The sequence below is a fragment of the Alosa alosa genome, chromosome 13 (genome assembly GCF_017589495.1).
Source record: "Alosa alosa isolate M-15738 ecotype Scorff River chromosome 13, AALO_Geno_1.1, whole genome shotgun sequence".
Classification (NCBI taxonomy): domain Eukaryota; kingdom Metazoa; phylum Chordata; class Actinopteri; order Clupeiformes; family Clupeidae; genus Alosa; species Alosa alosa.
The window spans coordinates 31,104,114-31,125,043 of record NC_063201.1 but is presented as its reverse complement, the minus strand read 5'-3'; the positions used below and the strand labels follow the sequence as shown (position 1 = coordinate 31,125,043).

General features: G+C 41.6%; 1 protein-coding gene across 1 annotated transcript; it reads left to right on the top strand.

Annotated features, from left to right (window-relative positions):
• The first annotated feature begins 5,126 nt into the window (after nucleotides 1-5,126).
• Nucleotides 5,127-20,841, top strand: slc45a4b (solute carrier family 45 member 4b). The gene is given in 10 exon segments (XM_048261238.1): nucleotides 5,127-5,235; nucleotides 6,075-6,353; nucleotides 6,831-7,480; nucleotides 9,089-9,277; nucleotides 14,210-14,389; nucleotides 15,176-16,260; nucleotides 17,578-17,677; nucleotides 18,472-18,683; nucleotides 18,968-19,179; nucleotides 19,181-20,841. Coding segments are annotated over 8 exon segments (2,376 nt in total). The 5' UTR covers nucleotides 5,127-5,235; nucleotides 6,075-6,353; nucleotides 6,831-7,206; the 3' UTR covers nucleotides 19,305-20,841.
• Nucleotides 20,842-20,930: the final 89 nt, after the last annotated feature.

Here is a 20,930-nt window from a genome sequence, read left to right as displayed (position 1 = left end):
ATTCTGGACTGTGGTGAACATCATTTAGAATGAACAACCTGCAAAAGAGGGTGCTAACACCGCGGTTCCACAATAATGCTATGCTGGTTCTGTCTGGATTAGCCTATGCAGTTACTATAGAGCAAGAAGTGAGTTTGAACATTTTGCCAGAATCATGGAATTGACCTTTATAATACTGTTGTAACACTGTTTTATCCATCTACTTTGGTATGCTATTTGTTTTGCTCTTAGTTGAGATGATCATGCCATCATCAAAGGGCTGTGATGCATCGCCTTGATGTGTCTTTTTTTGATCATGTTCAAATGAATGAGGGGCGTCTGTTAGCATGTCTGTGTCAAATTTATTAAATTATGTGTGCCTGCTGTTCAGTTAGTTTCCTAATCCCCTGGAACATGCTGACGTGTGCTGGGTGAATGTATGATACTTACACATGTATGTCAAAAAAGGGTATGTGTACATAAAGTGTATATGAAAATGCTTGATGAGAAAAGTATGTATATTGTTGTACAGATGAAACGGACTACAAACCACAACAGTAACTGGTTTTACACCCCTACACCATATCCGACGATAAACCACAACTGGTTTTACACCCCTAAACCTATCCACTAAGTTTTGAGTTGGATGCTCTATGATGCCACTGAAACTTTGTCAGAGAACACCAAATAAACCTTGCTTGTAAGCTGAGTCAGGAGTTTTACTGAGGAAAATTGTGCATTCAAAGACCAAAATCTGAGATTTGTTTGAAAACATGTGAAAAGATTGTGAACAGTGTGATTTGTTGTGTTAGTAAAACCATTAAACAGAACTCCCTAAATGTTTGTGCTGTTTTTTTTTTGGGACGGTAGGCCTACTAAAAGGGATGACTGATGATGTGATGAGTTATCCCCACTCTTTAGAGGCCTCCACATAGACGCCGACATGACTTGGCCTCCTCCACTTTCGATTAGATTCCAAATTGTAGATTGTTTTCAACAGACCCCACAGCAGCGTCAAAATTTGCGCCGCACTGTGTCTATTATGATTAAGTTATAGCCTACTTTTATTGCAGCTGCTCAACAAACACCTTTTTTTTCATGAATTGAAAGATAATTTTAATAGCTAGGTCTGTATTTGACAATGGTTTTGACATACTCAGAGCATATAGTAGAGGTCCTGGGTAAGATTTGTATGCACTTCATTCAGCGGAGAAAATCTCAACTGTTATAGACTAATATGACCCCACTGAACAACGTGGGATGTGTGCCAAAATCTCTACCCAGGACGAAAGTCCTGAAAATGACCACAACAGATGACACTATATATCACACTACAGGTGAATGGGACTTTTTTTCCCTTTATAGATATCCCCATACATTTCTACAATGTTCACAGTGACCATAATTATAAGGTCTTAGAAGAGTGTAAGCATTCTGATATGATATAAAGAAAATGGCTAAAAAACAGTCAACCTATCACATACAACTAGTGACATACATGAATTGCCAGTTATTTATTAAAGGGACACCAGGCAAGCCTGATGCTTTTTCTCTAAGAAACTCCCCCTTCGCTTGGTCTGAAGCTCTTTTCCTTTTCTTTGCATCTTCCGTCAAGGGTTTTCGCTGCTTTTTCACCGCTCTGCCATTATACACACGCTTGCAAACAATCGCTAAGCGTTTAGTTAGCCTGCCTCTGTGCTGTGGATGCAGGATGTAATTTATCCTGCTTTGGTCGGCGGGTAGGATACACTGAACTTGCAAGCGGGATATTCTTCCTACAGGCAGTAGGGGCGGGCGAGAGAGTCTTCATTCGCCCTGTAATGAGTCATTTAACCATATACCTATTTACGAAGATGAGTAATTAACACAAAAACGTTGCCTGGTGTCCCTTTAACCTAAACTTTAAAAGCTTACATTTCCTACCTGTTCTAAATATTGCTGTCATCACGCCAGCACCTCCAACTTTTTTTTTCTCCAACAGAAGTTTACTTGGCAGCCATAGTGACCTAAGGTCATAGCAGAACACATGGCTGTAAAGCAAGATGACTTGTGAGATCAAGAAAAGTAAGGAAATCTACTCTTTATTCTTTGTGTTGCCATGTGTCTTCTTACGTGTCATTATCATGAGTTGTAGTTTTGTGTAGTTAAATAATTATAACTACTAAAAACTACTAGTGTTTTTTTTTTTTTTTTTGCAAAATGGGGAAAATGTCATCACCAGATTGTCTCAGACAAGTTGATGAAATTACAATGTCTTCATGTCATGAAGTTATTCCTCATAAAGAACAAATAAGTTGGTACAAACCAATTACTCATATTTGAAACCTTGTTTTACAAAATTCCAAAAGATCTGGAGAAAGTGAGAGAACAACTTATGGACCTAAATCACTGACACTGCCATCAGGTGACACAGATGTCTTTGTGTGCCTATTATACCATATAACAATTGTTCTGGCCCATCCGCAACTCAGGAGGGAAAAGATCAATATTACCACTTCATGATATCTGCATAGCGCTGGGAGACGAGCTCACACAGTGTCTCCCAGCACTACATGTGCTGACTGGGTGCGATACAACCAGCAAAATATCAACCAAACTTGCAGCTCTGAACACTGTCCACAAACTCTTTTCTGGTTTTCAATGTCAATGTCAACAGCTGTCCACAGGCAGAAACATTCTTGGCAAATATCAAACCATCAACATGGAGACATTTGACGATGGACTTTGAGAATGCCCTTAAGATGGACTTTGAGAGGGCCGCTTGCACCTCAACTAATGCAAGAAAACATATACAAAGAGCCTATTCAACAGCAGCTTTGGGTCCAAACACCATTTACAGACACCACCTTGATCTTAAATGCAGATGCTTATGGTTTTGTAAGAAAGGGCAGTTTATTAGTCCCTGAGATTGTAATCTCAAAACCTGAAGGTTTACCAGATCCCTGCTCTTGTGGCAAGTGTGTACACAAGAATGGGTGCCCCTGTCGGGTAGCTGGTCTCCGTTGTTGCAAGTACTGCAAATGCAAGGGAGGCTATAGTTTTATAAATCCTATCACTGAATGAGGTCTCACAGTGTTTCCCACAGAATTAAATTATATTTGTGGTGGTAGGTTTGCAGAATTAACTTGAATGCCACAGTTTTTAACAAATTAGTGCAGCGTGGTTATGATGCTAACCAGATTTAAGCACAATTTAGTACAACCTGGAAAATCATTGTGTGGTGGTCAATGTTGATATTGTGGTGGGCTGCCACAAATAAGTCTCATCATCATCCCCATACCTGGACTCTGTTGTGAAAGTTTTACCTTGCAACACAGGGAATAAACCTGTTGTTTTGTATTTTTACAAATACAATATAGTTTTTGCCCCCAGACAACATCGTACCATTGCGGAATGAAAATCAATATTTTACAGATATGAAGTTATAATAATACAAATTATCATAGGAAATCATCAAAATCACTGTTATGTACTAGTTAAAAGCTCCATAAATCTCCCCAAACATTCTCCAGTACAGTATACATACACACACAACTACACACACATATCCATGAGTTTGCACACTTACACCCATGCATACTCATGTATGCGCACTGATGCACACTCATGCAAGTTACCTGCAACTGACTTTCTGAAAGTTTAAGAAGCAATTTGTCTCAAAAGAGAAACACAGGGGGTAGGCAGGCCTATAGCAAATAGAGGGATCAGTCAGGCCTCAAACTTGGGGCTACAGGGTAGCAAGTCTGCAGCTTCACCGCAACATTCGAAAAGCCACTGATGTTGGTATGATAGACAGGGCACATACTCAACCATAGTGATGGCATTCTATAAAACTTCATGAAGCACACTCATGCACTTCACATAGGTGCTTCCCTACTTCCCCCCCTAGAATATTTGGTATGGCCATATGCAAATCCGTTATGGTTCAATGTTGCAGTTTTTTGTAGTTTCCTATGACCCCTACATTGATATGTTATGAAAAGTTGTTGATAATACACCATTAAATGTATACCTGATAGTCACAGTTGATAAAAATTTTAGGTTCCTAACCTTTGAAATTCCATAGAAAATGCTTGGGGTCATTTTTGACCCCACCTATGGAAAAGTGTGGTACTGATACAAAAAATGCAATTACTTAAAAAATATACCAATTAGATACAAATCCAAATGGCCTCATGTCAAAGTTTGAGGAATACATGGAAGACTAAACGATAACAATTTAAAATGACCAAGATATTGCAAAAAAAACCACCGCTGGGGTCATTTCTGACCCCACTTACAGTATGCCTCCCTTATTTGTACAACAGTTTTTTTTTCCATTCAATACAGCACAAAACACAATTTAAAATATCAAACCAGAATTCGTACACATACACTAAATGGTCATTGTAAACATTGTGATCACTTCATAAAATCTGTACCTTCAAGAATTTATATGTACGCATATTTAATGATATTGCCTCATTTGCATATTTTATTTTATTTTTTAGGCAAAGTGTAATACAAAAAGTATTTCCCTTAATATGAAGATTAATCTGGTAAAAGTGTATGGGGATATCCATAAAGGGGAAAAAGTCCCATTCACCTGTAGTGTGATAATAGTGTCATCTGTTGTGGTCATTTTCAGGACTTTCGTCCCGGGTAGAGATTTTGGCACACATCCCACGTTGTTCAATGGGGTCATATTAGTCTATAACAGTTGAGATATTCTCCGCTAAATGAAGTGCATACAAATCTTACCCAGGACCTAGACTAATATTAATTTGGTCTTAAAATTCACAAAAAATAGCCTAGGCCTATAGCCTATTTTTCCACAGGGGATAATTTAGGTTTAGGCAATCAAAATAGACTGGCTACAAAAGTAAAGCCATCTGCTCTGATGTATTGTTAAATCATGTCCTTGATTACCATGTCAAAGAAAACTATTTTTCAGGTAAAAAAAAAAAAAACTGTTTTATTTTATTGTTATTAAATTAAATTAAATGTGCCATGTTTTTACATTTAAATGTTAAAAGTTTAAAAAAAGAAAAGAAAAAACGTTGTTGGGATATTTCAGTCATAGTATATCCTCAGTGACCTATGTTTGCCTTCATGAATTTCAACCAAACCTCATTGGCTTGTTTCCAGTTCTTTTAAAACAAGGGTAGGTGAACGGGAAACCCTCTCGTGGACGCTTCTACAATGGACTGGTTTTTCCATGCGTCTGGTGGTCAGTCAGACGCACCTACAGGATTTACGAATTAGATAGCCAGTCAGGTAGTGTACTCGCATGGCTCTCTCACTATCTAGACCAGGACTGATGACATTAAATTACTACTTTTTAGAAACATGACGACAACGCACAATACGCTATAGAATAAATAACATGAAATAATTGGGATATTTGACGCGATGTTAATGCATATGAATAATTATTTAACGTACGCTAGCAAGCGTTAGCGGCTAGCTGCTTAGTCTGATGCATATGTTCAGTTTGCTAGCAAAATCTGATTCAGTAGAACAGTGTCTGGTCGCAACAGTGTTCAAATATAACCCTAGACAACTTATGATTCTGTTACTGTTGAGCATAAGCCGCATTTAGTATTTGACGGCTCCGGTTTCATAAAAATGGACTTTCAACATCAACTGAACTAACGTTAGTCCCTTGGAGTTAACGTTATCTTGCTAACTAGCGAGGATACCCAGCTAATTGTACTAGTATCGTGGCTATCCTGTTGCCATCTCGCCCTATAGCTACTGTTGTGTTGTCTGGCGTAACATTAATCTAACTTTACCCACGAGACATAACATACGTTACCAGGACGCGTTCAAGGCAGAATCCCGAATTTATTTAAAAGACCTTTAGCGTTATCTCAACACGGCAGCCAAACAAGGATGCACTGTTGTCATATCAGCCTATTAATATATACATAATGTTAGATTGTGGACTACAAGCCAGATACAAAAGTAGGGACCATTTAACGGTAAAGTTGCTCAGAAGGTAAACCTGACTGACAAAGCGTTCAGATAGTAACTTTAGCTATTCAGCGATGTAACCGGTTTGGCTTGTTCATTGTGTAACTTTAAGTGTGTTCTCTTCTGTTTTCATTTGGTAGATACGCATTTTTGGAAGTTGATCATCACCTCATTTCACCTTGCTACAAACATGTTGTTACAAGCTCATACTCCTGGAAAATTCCTGAGTTGATTCTTCAAGGGTGGAGTTTTGAACTTAGGGGGATGGGCAAATTCAGAGATCAGGTCACTTGGCAATCACTGGCATGGCCAACCTGCTGATACGAATTGTTTTTCCTCGATGCTTACGAAAGAGAGTTTTGTACCGGATTTGATCGCCCTTGAAGGCACAAGCAAGCCATACCTCGTGCCATTACCAGGTAAGTTTTCTCTCACAAGTGAAATACTGTGGAGCTGGTTTTGTTCTTCTCTGCCCAGTTGTAGTATGCCCCTCTTCAACGCGACATCAGTAAAATATGTCGTTGCTGATACTTAATGTTTGGTCTGTTGTATCAGTGCTGTTTCTCAGACCATATGTCATCACTAGTTGAGACCTGTAGTATTCAGGAAATCTTCTGTTCAGATAGCTCCAGTTTATATTTTTCATACTTGTGATAGATTATATTATATTATATTAGATTAGATTCCACTTCATTGTCATTGTGCAGAATACAAGTAAAGAGACAACGAAATGCAGTGCTGCCTATTTTGTAGTCCAACTATGCTTAATGTTGTGAAGACATTTTTTGCCTGGCATGCGTTAGTAGTTCCTTTATTTTTCAGTTACTCAACCATATGAAGTAACTGATTGGCGTGGTTAACCGTTTGTCTGCTGTAAATGTTTCTGCTTGTCACAGGCTGAACAGAAATGATCCATGTGTGCTCAGTGGGGATTGATCATGGAGCGTTCACATCTCGCTACCAGCCCCATCGTCTCACCACTGCCTTGTCCTTAAATTCTAAGAAAGTCATGCCTTGTCTACCTATACTTCTAAAATCTATATGGATTTTTGACCATTGTACAAAACAGTAAGGAGTCTACCAAACCAAATGGTGTAATTGTAGCTACCCCAGTCAACACATTTGCTTGGTGTCTTCATGTGAAATCCACTGGGAATGTGTGGGTTGGACAGCATTCTCTTGGACGTTCTGAAGAAGGGGCGCTAGAGAGGTGCCAAGGCGCAAAAGAGACCAAGACATTTAGGTGACCGGTCCATCAGTCGGGACAGGTACATGCAGGACACCATGGCTCCCAATACCGCCGGCGCAGATGCCGTGTGTGTTCCAGACAAGGGAGTGGGCCTGCCACAGAAGTGCCTGAGTGGCATCTTCCATAAAGGGAAGGAGAGCAACCAGGAGATGGAGAGCCACGATGGGTCTGCTAGTGAGGGTCCCAGCAGGCGCATCCCACTGCACAAATGGGTCATGAATGGAGCGGTCATGTTTGGCAGGGAATTCTGTTATGCCATGGAGACTGCCCTGGTGACACCTGTACTACTGCAGATAGGTAAGTTGAAGGTAACCACTGAAAGAATGGTAAATACCATTTTAGCCTTAACCTCCTCTCATTATCACAGGGCTGTTCATAAATAACCTGCTCAGGGCCCTGTGTCTGTGAACCGGCACATCTGAAAAACAAAAAAACCTCGAGTCTTTTTAGTAGTCAGGGGAAAATTGGTTGGAATGACTGGAATGTGTGAGTTGGCACATTTCTCTGATGGTGTTTTTCTACACAGTGAAAATGTGTGAGGTCATCACCAAATAAGTTGAAATTTCTCTGCTACTGGGATTTGATGGAGATGTTTGTCCTGATAATTAGGAGGCTGTTACAGCAGAGTGGATTGAATGTGGTGAATATAATGGTTATTCCTGACAGTTCCTGACAGGCTGTTCCTGACAGGGTTCATGCTGGAATGTAGTGGTTGCCCTGATGCTAGAAAGCCACTTTGGTTGGTATGGTTTAATCTCACATGTGTGTATTTTTATTAACTCTAAAATGTGAACTGCAATATAATCATTAAATTATCCAGATTAATTCTTCTAAATTTAAGCTAGACTAATTCTCTAATACTGGTGCACAATGCAACTTTTTGAGCAGTGTTGTTGGGAAATGTCCCTGAGTATTGTTGTACCATTGATATTTGGCAACAGTTTTTTTTCCTGGAGAACTTTGTCATGATCATTCAATCAGAACTCATTATGTAGGCGCCCAGGTACTTTTGGAAACAAAAGTTTGTTAGGGCGTTGAACTAGAGTTTGCATTGGCACAAAATGTAAATGAATCATCTGAATGAAATGCCCTTTTATGCAAAGATTGTTTCTGGTTCCTTAGTAGAGGTGTGAACAGTTAAAAAAAAAAAGTCCAGGAGCAAAGGTTCAAGAGCAAAATATTGAGCCATTTAATTGCTTACTAATGCTCTGTTTAATGAACAGTCAACAGGTTGAAACTTGCAAACTTGAAAGTTTAGCCATTTGTTTGAAAAATGCAGCTTCTCAGTCTTGATGTGTGATGCTAAACCAACATTGTGTAGATATCCCACTAACTACCCAGGGATAATGAGGTTGCACTCACATTCTTCATAAAACTGGACTCTCTAGTTCACCTTTTTTATTCGGCCAGGTCAAGACTAAACAGGAATGTCTTCACGTGGTTTGACTTGACCTGGCCGAATAAAAAGTTGAAATAGAGATGAGTCCAGTTTTATGAAGACTGTGTGTGCTACTTTGTTACCCCTGGGTAGTTAGCCTTGAAAGTTGAGCCAGTTTGTGTTCATCAATCTAAGAAACTCTTAAGAGTTACCTTATCTCTGGACATATTTGGCCACATAGCATAGGCTGTCTGTGAGGCTTTTGAATAGCTAATTTCTGAATAATTGACTAGGTTATTTAAGGTCTTAATATACATGTACCTTTAAATTTATGAAGTAGGTTACAAAAGTGTTCTTTGGAACTTGGCCAGGCCTATAAGTTGTTCAATTTGGTTCAGTATCATCTGTTTATTAAAGCATCTTGGCTGAAGATGTGTTTTTAATAGAGGTTGGGTGTGTACAGTGGAAACAATCCCAGTTGGTTGAAGGTGTTGGTCTCATGTTTTGTTTGGCGTGGCTGTTCCCAGGTCTGCCGGAGCAGTACTACAGTCTGACGTGGTTCCTCAGCCCGGTGCTGGGCCTGATGTTCACCCCTGTGATTGGCTCGGCCAGCGACCGCTGCACTCTGAGATGGGGCCGCAGAAGACCCTTTATCCTGGCCCTCTGTGTGGGTGTGCTGCTGGGAGTCGCCCTGTTCCTCAACGGGGCTCTGATTGGTAATTACAGTAACAGCCATCTTCCAGGAAAAAGGGAAAAGGAAAAGATGCAAATCAGGGGCGCCGGAACGAGTTTCAAAGTGCAGAGGCCAGATAATGACCCCAAAAAAAAAAAATCGCCTGCTGTATTTTGTCTTTCTTGCGCAAACAAAATGTGTGCGTTCGTAATAGCCTGCGTAATTCTTCTTCATAAAGTTGAACAAACACATGCGGTAATTTTACAGATAAATAGAAATAGCCTACTGTCATGCAGTTTATGGGGTAGGCAAACTTGGAGTGAATTAACACACAGGAGATTCTTTCTCAAGGCTACTTGTAGCTGAGCAGAGTTGGGTGCAACGCGTCAGTAATCACATTACAGTTCCTACAGTGTGCGAGCAAAGATATTCAGAATTCTGGTGAGGGCGACACGAATAACTAAAACTCATCGGAGAAGGCTATTACCTTACTACTGAGCGGGAAACAGTGCACAACTAACTAATGACTAGTCTGATGTCAATCACACCACAAATTGATTCCAAAAAAAATAACAGGGTGTTACAAGCTAGGACTGCCACTGTTTTCAGTGTGAAGAAGAGCATCTAGTATAATTAATTACAGAAGGAACGCAACTCGCAAGCGCACTTCACTCAAAGCAGTTCAATGTTTTGCAAGTTGTGTGCATGTCACCATTCAACTTTTATGAAGGAGTGTGTGCGAGCTGGGCAGCAACGCTTCCATAAAGCAATTCGAACTTGCACAATTTTTAAAAGCACTAGGAAGTGCCGTGTTCATTAACTTTTGAAGGCAGATTAGCTATCTGTAAGAAATGCCTGGTAGGCCTAACAGCGCAACTTGGTTGGACTAGATTATGCTACCTAATGTTTCACAACTGTAATTAATTAAATAATAAATAAAAGGGGACTATATCCTATGTCCTATGTCCATAGAAACATTTCAACAAAGTAGCCTGATGTAACTTGTTAATCCTCATAGAGAGTAAAGAAGTAATGCAATAGATTAATTTTTTTTTTACAGTAGCGAGTAATGTGTAGGCCTAATACATTACTTTTTTGAGTAACGACCCCAACACTGAGTAGCCACCTGCAGGCGCCAATGGCTACAGACACTAATAATTTCAGATAGGACCACACACGCATTTGGCAGGGGTTCAGCCCCGCATGTAATTTCAAAAGTGGACAGACAAAGCCTATGCTATTTGAAGTTAAACAAAACATAGGGCCTACCGTATTTGAGTGCGGTTCATATCGCTGCTTATCAAAGTAGACGCAGCAGGTCTCTTTCAAAATGTCCTGTTACAATTGCAGCTGCTTCCGATTATGTTGAATATTTAGAAAGTGGCTTACATGACGGCATTTTTGAGCTTCTGGTAGTAACTTGCTAATTAACTAAAGCAAGACTTGAGTGATATCACACAAAGGCACAGAAGTGAATTAAATGAAATAGGTAACATGCTTTATTTGAACATTGCAATACCCACCCAACAAACCCAGAGAAGGCTTAGTAGATGTTTCGGATAGATGACAGCACCTTGTAACCGATTAATAGCCCAATTCTCAGTTGTGCAATAAAAGCAGTATCATCATAGCAGTATTATCATATCATTGATAATCGTTCACATTTTACTATACGCTAATGACAACCACTGCCCCTCAGCTGGAGTTGCAGAGGAGTCTCCAAAGTACAGGGAGACAGAACGCGAATGACTTGAGTATGAATATCACACTTTTTGAAAAGGGGGAAAAAAGATGAAGACAATGAGTAAAGGGCGAGGCTATGAGGAAGTGTGTCTTGTTGCTGTAAAGGAGAACGCCAGAATGACTGCCGCTGACCCACGTAGGCTCACAAGAAAGAAGCATAAATCACCCTTAAACTGCATTAAGATGTCCACACGAAATGCAGCCTCCTTTTTGTCAGCAGAAGTTCGCATCAGCAAATGTGGTTTTGGGAAACGGGGACACAGAAAATAAAAATAAACAGGTTACCCTGGTCTATTTGAACATTGCTGGTAATCTTAAGTGATATCATACAAACCTTGCGAAGGCTTGGTAGCTTAGGCTACATGTTTCGAGTAAATCACGTTGCTCATGATATTAATTTAATCTCATGTCGTGCAATAGGCTAAATGTGGTTATCCAACAGATTCATAACTTCAATAATTGCTCACAATTAATATAGGCTAATGACAACCACTGCCTCTGGAGAATAAACAAACAGTAGGCCTAGGCCGCAGATACATTGAAAGCACAATTTGAAGCCATCCCAGGGTGACCGCTGGAGCTGTAGAGTTGGAGTCTCCGATGCACAGGAGGACATTACGCTTAACTCAGGAACTTTACAATACAATCAATCATACCAGACCAGAATAAATGTTATTGGATTTGGCTACATTTCAAATCCATCCCTCCAAATATGTTATATTGATTGAGAATGAACGTCTCAAAGTGGAGCGCTGTCTGCTCCCTGGGGGTGTTGCCTGGGCGCTCTGCTGGTGTTTTGCTCATCGGTTTTGACCCATGGGCAGAAAGTTTAAGGTTTTTCAACAGTGACGCTGCACAAATAGCTTTAGGGTATATTAGATGCGGGCTACTACCGCTATAATGGTTCACACCCTCTCTCCGTCTTTTTGCCTTTTTTTTTTTTTTTTCGCGGATGATTTTGTTTATTAAAAGATATTTTGAGCCAAACGTGAGGAGGCCATTGGCCCCCTGGCCACTGTGCTTCCGGCGCCTATGATGCAAATGCAATACTCATCAAACCAGGTTCACAAGCTGGATAGTTAAAAACATTTAAAACTACCATACCTAAGTGGCATGCAAATGTCTTTATTTAAAATTATTTATAAGGAATGCAAAAATCTTGTAGACACCAACAGCAGCACGGTTTCCATTGCTAAAAAGCTTGCGAGCATGCTGACCCCAGAGTCTCTTGCTGATAGTTGGTGAAGTCATTGCTATGAAAGCTGACTCTAATACTCTTCATAGTATGGGTTGTCCTGGACCACAAAACTATATAGTGCCCACTGTGATACTCATGAATTAGCAAACCAGGTTTTAACTTGTTTTCATTTAGGAAAAGCACTGCTACTTGGGCAGAATGATTTGCACGCAACACCTGCTGCAGTAGCAATGTTTTGCCTGAATGAGAATATAGTTCCAAGCATGTGTATGCTTAGAAAATCGCTGTTTTACATTTTACATTTGTACAAATTATGATTAAACTAGTCACAACATGTAAATAGAACAATGTTTAAGTTCTTGTGTTGCTTTTGGGAGATAGGCTAGTTGGACTGCCCACCTCAATGAGCTATGCTCAGCTATGCTAACGGTTGGTGTTTCATACTGAGTTACTGCACACCGAGAGACGAGAAGGGTATGTGTCATCTAGGACTGTAACGATATGCGCATCGAAACTGAAATCACGACACTCATATCCACAAACCTGTGTCGCCTGTGAGAAGACAGAATGGTGACACACCCCTTCTAGTGTTTCCCGTAGCACTTTGCAGCTTACGCAGCTGCATAAGCAACACTCATCTCCTGCCTTATTAGTACACTTATCCAAAAATAAATAATAATTTCATTGCTCTCGTAGCTTTCATTGTAGACAGACAGTATAGACGTAAACTCCCTCTCCTTGCCCCGCTCTCTCTCTTTCTCTCTCTCTCTCTCTCTCAACAAGCGTCCCTTGGCTTTTAATAGTTAGGGAAAGTTAGGCATTTTTTTCACCAATCTGCAAAAAAAATTCTTACCAATAACTTTTTTTACTATGTGTTCCTATAGGTGTCTAGTAACACCTCCCAATTTATCCACGGCCAAATCCTCGGGGAAACGCCTGGAGAGCCAGTCAAGTTTGTGGTGACCAGAGGGTCTGTGCGAAAATAATGAAAAAATTTTTTTTAACCAATGTTAGCTTTTGAGATGTTTAACTAGGGGTTTTTAGGGGTGCTGAATCTATCCCAGCTATTAGTTTTGAGTAAAAAAAAAAAAATCCATAACAAGTGATTTTGATTGTGGGTTTGGGTGGAGCCTTTTTGGTGGAGGCGATTTCCTTTCTGCGTCTTCTGCAGCACTACAGAGGTCTTCGTTATACTGTGCAGCTCCATCTCGGACACACACACACACACACACACACACATCTATGCACATTGACTCTCTCACAAACACATTCACAACCACCCACACCCACACAAACACATATTATGCACGCACTTACAAATAAAGTTCGCACCTTCACTGATACTGTCTCTCTCTCTCTCTCTGTCTCTCTCTCTCTGTCACACACACACACACACACACACACACACAGGGCTTCTACACACAGTTGCGTTCCGTCAACGCATGCCAGTGGGTGTTCCCGACAGTAGCTATGCAAATGACTTGAAGTATAACTGTAATTTGATTGGCTGGTGCCGTCCGTCGATTGGCTCGATTGGCCGGTGCTGTCCATCGGTGCAGCAACAGCTGAACTTCTCAGCGCGAGCGATCCATGTAAAGTGAACGGGGATGCGTCTCCAGCACTGCAAGGCACGCAACTGTGTGTATGAGCCGACACACACACACTGTACGTACACACACACACATGCAAAATGTCCTTTCTCACACACACCATGTTGAGACAAAACTATCTGTGATTATAGTAGCAGTGTTCTGTTCTGTTCTGTTCTGTTCTGTTCTGTCTTTCTTTCTATCTTTCCCACCCCCACCCCGTGGGTCAAAAATCATGATACAAACCGAATCGTGAGTTTGGTGTTTACAGCCCTAGTATCATCTTATCTAACTCTGGGGAAATGGTGAATTATAAGCTAAATGTTGGCGTGTTTCTTTAAGTATCAGATTGCATATGAAAAACATTTTTGTTTTGTTTTTGAAATGGATAAAAAAAGATGATGCTTGTTGTTTACTCTGAGCTCCCTCACTGTCTTTGTGGCAGGCTTGACCGTTGGGGATGTTGTTGGCAGACAGCCTATCGGTATAGTGCTGACCGTTGTTGGCGTAGTGGTGCTAGACTTCTGCGCTGATGCCTCGGAGGGCCCAATCCGGGCGTACCTGCTGGACGTGGCGGACACAGAGGAGCAGGACATGGCCTTGAATATTCATGCCTTTTCAGCTGGTAGGCTCACACACACGCCACCTAGTGTCCTTAACATTGCCAAGTGTACAAATACCCACGTTGTAAAGTTAGGGATTGATAGATTAAAGGTTAACTGTGGGTGAAAATGTCATAAAGCAAGCAACCTTTAACTTTTGTTTTGTTTGTTTAGCCAAACTTATTTGCTGGATTTTGGTGATGGATAATCCATGCTGGTCTCATAAAAATGAAAACTCTTTACTCTAGGCGCTCTGTGATGCCTCTGTAAATATGCGAACTCAATAGGGTCTATTGAAGTGATTCAAACTGTATGTATCGTAAACCAATTTTATAATGTATAAACAGTTTATATTAAAGCGGAGGCAACCTCAAAAACAACAGTCATGCCTTTATAGCACGCCAAGGAAACGAAGTGCTTCAGGTTAAAAAGAAGCTGACTTGTGGAACTTGTTGTACTCCTTTCTTTGGTCCTGACAGTCACAACAGGGGGCAGTTAGCTTGTTCACAGCTGATTCCGTTGTTGCGAAGCGTGCTTCCAGGCTCCACCGTTGTTGATGGTTATTATAGTTGTCATTCGATGAGCATTGATATGTGATTAGATTTTTCTACCAGATCTACTTCATAGGTGTCCTGTTATTCAGAATTAATAGCCACCCTACCAGCCAATCAGAAAAGAGTATTTCTTCTCTCTGGGTGATCATTTATGTATCACAAGTCACTATAAATATTTGTGTAACATTGTACATAATGATATTTGTCTCTCTGGTGTTTTGCCAAAGCTAATGATTTTCCTTCCTATTCTCCTAGGACTGGGAGGAGCGGTGGGTTACATGCTGGGCGGTCTGAACTGGACTCACACTGCTCTGGGCAAAGCCTTCCAGGCCCAGGAGCAGGTGCTCTTCTTCTTTGCTTCCATCATCTTCATCATATCAGTGACTCTCCACCTGTTTAGCATCAAAGAGCAGCCGTACAGCGGGCAACGGCAGGAATACCTGGAGGGGGATGAAGTAGATGACCAGTGTCTGGTCCGGCCCAATGGCAGCCTGCCTCAGCTGGACCTGATCGGTGAGGAGGAGTTTGACCAAGTCGAGCATGACCGTGAGGTTCAGGAAATGCAGATGGACTTCCTGAATGTGGACATGGTGCGGAGCAAAAGTGACTCTGTGCTGGCTATGCCAGACGCCACCATCGAGCTTGACCCAGACCTGGATCGCGATCAGACTCTCGGTTTGATTCCTGATGTAGATTCACCATTTGAAAAGGATGGTGAATCGGCCTTCCAAGACCGCTTCCAAGCAGTGCAGCAGACCTCTTTGGTGCGTTCTGGCAGCAGTCACTGTTCCCTGGCACGCTCGCCGGACAGCATGCTCGCCGGGGCCACTAAGGCCCGTAACGGAGCTCTGTCCAGCTCCAGCTCGGGCGCCTTCGCCCTGGTTGGTGCCAACAGCCAGCAGGGCAAAGTGGGCCAGCGAGGTGGTCCTCCCTGCGTATTGTCACGGCCCCGGCACCTCTCCTTCTACCGGCAGCCGTCGTTCACCTTCTCCTACTACGGGCGCGTAGGCCTCCAGCGGCCCCGGCGTCACCGCGCCGGCATATCGCCCATGCGCATCACCTCCACCCGCAGCCTGAACGACATCGACCAACTGGCGCGACGGCCGCGGGGCCGGCGACCGCAGTGGAGGGGCACATCTGAGTCCAGCAGTGAGAACGGGGAGAGTGAGGACGGGGGCGAGGGCACCACGGTCAAGCTTCTGTGGCTGTCCATGCTGAAGATGCCCCGGCAGCTCGGCTGGCTCTGCCTCTGCCACCTGTTCACCTGGTTCTCCATCATGGCGGAGGCAGTCTTCTATACCGACTTCATGGGCCAGGTCATTTTTGAAGGAGACCCCACGGTACATTTACACCCCTTTATTTTGTCCTGTTGATTCATTCTTGTCGTGTACTCATGAAAGCAGCTGTCAGTGAGAAAAGAACTCTAATTTTAGGAGAGTTTACAATGCCACCACCACACAGGATCAACAGATTCTCATGTTGTTATTGGTCGAAGCTAACAAGCCTTACCTATGAGGTACTGTAGATTCTAGGCATAAAGATTTAATCAAGCTTTTAAAAGAGCAATCTGTGAGTGCAAACAGCTTTTCGTGGGACTCTAACTGTCTGTTCAACTGACAACTCCAACATTTATCCATTTACATGTTGTGACTTGCAGTATGGTCAGTATTTATGATACATGTATTTAAAATATGTATTTTGAATACAATATAGTATTTTGTAATTTGTATTTTATTGGGTTGGAGAAAATGGCTGCGTATTTTGTGTCAAAAATACTTAGGTGTATGTTTTTGTAGTTTAAAAGTACTGCCAAATATTTTTGGTAAAACCAATACTTTTTGGTAATGTGATGACATCATAAGAGTGCAAAACAATGTATGCCTCTGACTGGTGCTGAGTAATTTGCCCAGGCTGGTTGTGACCAGAATAATGAGATGCAGAAAGCAGACCCAGTGCAAGATGAGCAACGTGTAGGTTACTCTCACACACCAAGGGCATAGGTTTGGTAGGGACATAAACTGGTTATCCTGCCGATGTACACTTTATGAGTTCACGTTTGAATGAATACCACTTCACATCAAAAATAATATGAATGAATGTGCTAAAATATTGGTAGGGACAATTTTGTCATCCCAAAATATTGGTGTGGAGTGGACATGAGCCTATGGTCCATAAGCAAACCTACACCCTTGACACACACAATACACTCCCTCCCACTCACTCAACAGCATGGTTACCTGCTCACCCACACTTATATGTTTCCCTGTTTTTGGTAGAACTCTGGAACTCAATGTCTTGCAGTTTTGCTAATAATTGTTATGCTACTATTTATATTGTCTATATTATGATATTTGTTTTTATTATTTGCTGATATATCAATAAGCTTTCACCAGAATCGCCGACTGTACAGGCAACCTGTGAGTGTTTTATATGATGGGCACAGAGAGAGGGCTTAGCCTAGTTTGATAAGGGTTACTACTTAACCTAGGTACAACATGTGGCCTTTTTGCAACTGCCACAAGCCAATAACGCGTCGTGGTTGCATCTCGCTGTGTAAGGTGAAATAGGCTGGTTGTTGATGGGCCTGAAAGAAGTCCCCTACCTATGGTACAAGGCATTGAACTCTCTTCCTGTCTGCAATGTGCTCTTGTTTGCAGGCTGCTGCTAACTCCACAGAGCTGCAGAACTACCATAAAGGGGTCCAGATGGGCTGCTGGGGGCTGGTGGTCTATGCTGCTACAGCTGCTGTCTCTTCAGGTGGGTCACCTGACTCTCCCATCCCATGCTGTTGCATGCACCATTCTTTGATCTGTCCTTGCTCCGGTGGCACTGCATGTTTGTTTCACCATCTTTTTATCTTTCTATCTTTTGACGTTACACGTTTCTTTACTGTGATTTGTGTCTTCATAACTTTGGAGCTAGCATGAAAAAGTTGGATATTTTATTATTTTAATTATTGTTCTATGTAAAGATGTTTATTCATGCAAATAGCCATTGTCTATAAGCACAGCATGTCTGAGATTCCAGTTGGAGAACCATATACAGAATATATAGTTTAAAGGTGCCATGTGTAATGTCCACCAAAAAATCAATTCATACTCCACATTCCATAAAAGATGGGGGCAGTATACCTCCAGAAAGTGAGTTGGTCTACCCTTGAGTAACAGTATTGCAGTTTGGCTGGCGGTTATGTTGCCTGCATACCGCCTCCCATGGCCGAAACTGGTATTATGACAACTGTCGGGCTGTGGCTAGTAATTTAGCATGCTAATTCAGGTTGATATCTCTGCAGCACTATACCTTGTCTTTTTTTTAATAACATCATCACCCTTATTTCTTCTCATTCTTTTGATGCGTGTAGCTCATTTTTTTGATATTTTTACCTCAATTCTTACACATGGCACCTTTAATACCAGTGTAATAGATATAGCAATAACATGCAGATGCAGGCAGATGCAGGCCATTATAACCATGACATTTCCTTCAATAGCACTGCTAGTTGCGCAGTGTTTTCTTGAATAGCTGGACATATGAATGTTTTTGTCTTACAGCTGTGCTCCAGAAATACCTAGACAACTATGACCTCAGCATCAAGATCGTCTATATGTTGGGCACTTTAAGCTTTACTGTGGGAACTGCAGTGATGGCTATTTTTCCAAACATCTATGTTGCCATGACGATGATAAGCACCATGGGAGTCTTTTCCATGAGCATCTCCTACTGTCCCTATGCCCTTTTGGGTCAGTACCATGAAATTAAAGAGGTCAGTACACATTTGATGTCCATTATAACTTTGTGTCTGATTAATTGACTAAGTGGATTACTGAATGTGGTCATGTAGTGTAGCTTAAAATGAGGGGGTTTCTAACACAGTTCGAAACAAATAGGATGGGTTCATTGTTAAACATTTTCATCCAGAGAAGTAGTAGAAATTTTGGGAGTCTTGTCTAGCTGTCCTAGACTCATATGGCAGGCTGTCCTTTAGAACTCTCTAGTGCAATTTCCACCAATCATTTCAGTCCTTTTCCTTTGTTTCTCTTCATGTAGTACATCCATCACAGCCCCGGTAACTCTAGAAGAGGGTTTGGCATTGACTGCGCCATCCTGTCCTGCCAAGTGTACATTGCCCAGATCCTGGTGGCTTCTGCGCTGGGTGCGGTGGTAGATGCTGTGGGCACAGTGAGGGTCATCCCCATGGTGGTGTCAGTAAGTTCTCTCCTGGGCTTTCTTGCTGCTGCATTTCTTGTCATCTACCCCACCGTCCGAGGAGGATGAGGATGAGGAAGAGGAGCCTGCTCAGATCAACCTGGGCCCTGACGTCACAGTGGAGTATCACCTGAACAAGCCCAGTGAGCTGAAACTAGAAGCCCAAAACAGCAGCTAAAGGTCCTCTCCATGCTCTCCTCCAAGGCTAGGAGGAACCACACATGAGACCATACTGTATAGCCTTCATTTTACAGAATGCACTGCCAAACGTAAACAATGTTGTGATGTTTTTAAAGAGACCTCTCTTGTTAACGTAAAAGATCAAACCTACAGCCTATTGCCAGCAAAAGCCTTCCATGCCAAAGGCTCAGCATCTGATCGACTCGTGCAGATGTTGTCCAGTAAGCCTGGTGCATTGTTGAAATGTGCCAAGAGTGCCTTCACTGAGGTACCAGCTATAGTTTATGTAATCAGATTATGTTGTCAAGCTCACTTTGAGCATGGTACTGATCAATCCTGATAATCAGGTGAAATACAGAGGATCATATCTGCCAAATAACTTCTAAAATCCAACCGTCTTACTGAAAGACATCACGTATCACTAGAACAAGGCAATGTATGCTCATGTAACTTGTTAGGGAGGTCTCGTTGTTAGGTGTTCCTTTTCTGTTCCATTTAGTTTTAAAATGATTTCAGTGTCACAGATCTCAATGATTTAAAGGGCCATCTACTCTTGTCATCCTGAAGATAACGGCAGATTTGAAAGGGCAGCATGCAACTGCTTGCAGCAATGCAACAACTGTTAAATGCTCTGCAGAGTCTTTATTCAGGAGTTGTCCCATTCCTTCTAAACCTGTATCAGTGAGCCTCACTAGCAGTGTAGGGCTCCAAACAAGCCCTCGAGTTTTAAACACGCTATGCACGATGCCAAAAAGCCTAAGGTGGGGATCCAAGTATTTAGCATGAAGCTTTGAGAACTATGACGAGTCTGTATGTTTATTGGTGATTTCTTGTTTTGCGCCAAGCTTTAGTCCTGTTAGTTGATTGAAGCACATCAGATTGTAAGCTACAGTAGTGGAATGCATTCCATAGCCTACACGTTGAGGCTTGCTAAGCATTTTAGAGTTCCAACATGAGTGCTGGTGAGACTGTGCTCGAACGCAATGTGCACAGGACCTACAGAAATGGGTCTGTATGCCCTGTTAGTAACATGTCCCAAACTATACAGAAGGTGTGATTGAACTCTGCTGTTAAACCAAACCCTCCGAAGACTATGCACATGTTTCTTCAATTATTTTGATATATTAGAAAAAGTAAAAATTCTAGGACCAATTTTGATGTGTGTTGCACATTCATTTTTTTCATTCAGAGGCTTTTTTTAAGTAGGCCTATGATGGGCCTCATATGCAAGGATGGGTTTTTGATACTTTGAAATAACTGCTTAATATCTATATCATTTAACACCTTTCTCCCGGATCCCACCTCAACCTTGTGCTGCTGTCAACTTCTGCAAAAAGAAAAATAACTATTGTTACCTTAAAGGGAGACAAATCTTTTGTATTCCGTAGATTATTATTATTTTTATTATTATCCTATTTGTTGGACAAAATAAATGTGTACTGTGTTGTAGTACTGCTGTGAAAAGAAAACTTTATTGATTATTGGAAATTAAAGTGGTGTTTGTTTGTTTTTTAATAAAAGTTTTTGCAGTTCAATGATCCTAGTCATTTTTGCGCACGGGAAAACTACAGAAAAACCCCGACTGTGTTAAGAGGGGGAGAAAAGAGAGGGAAGTAAAAGCTGT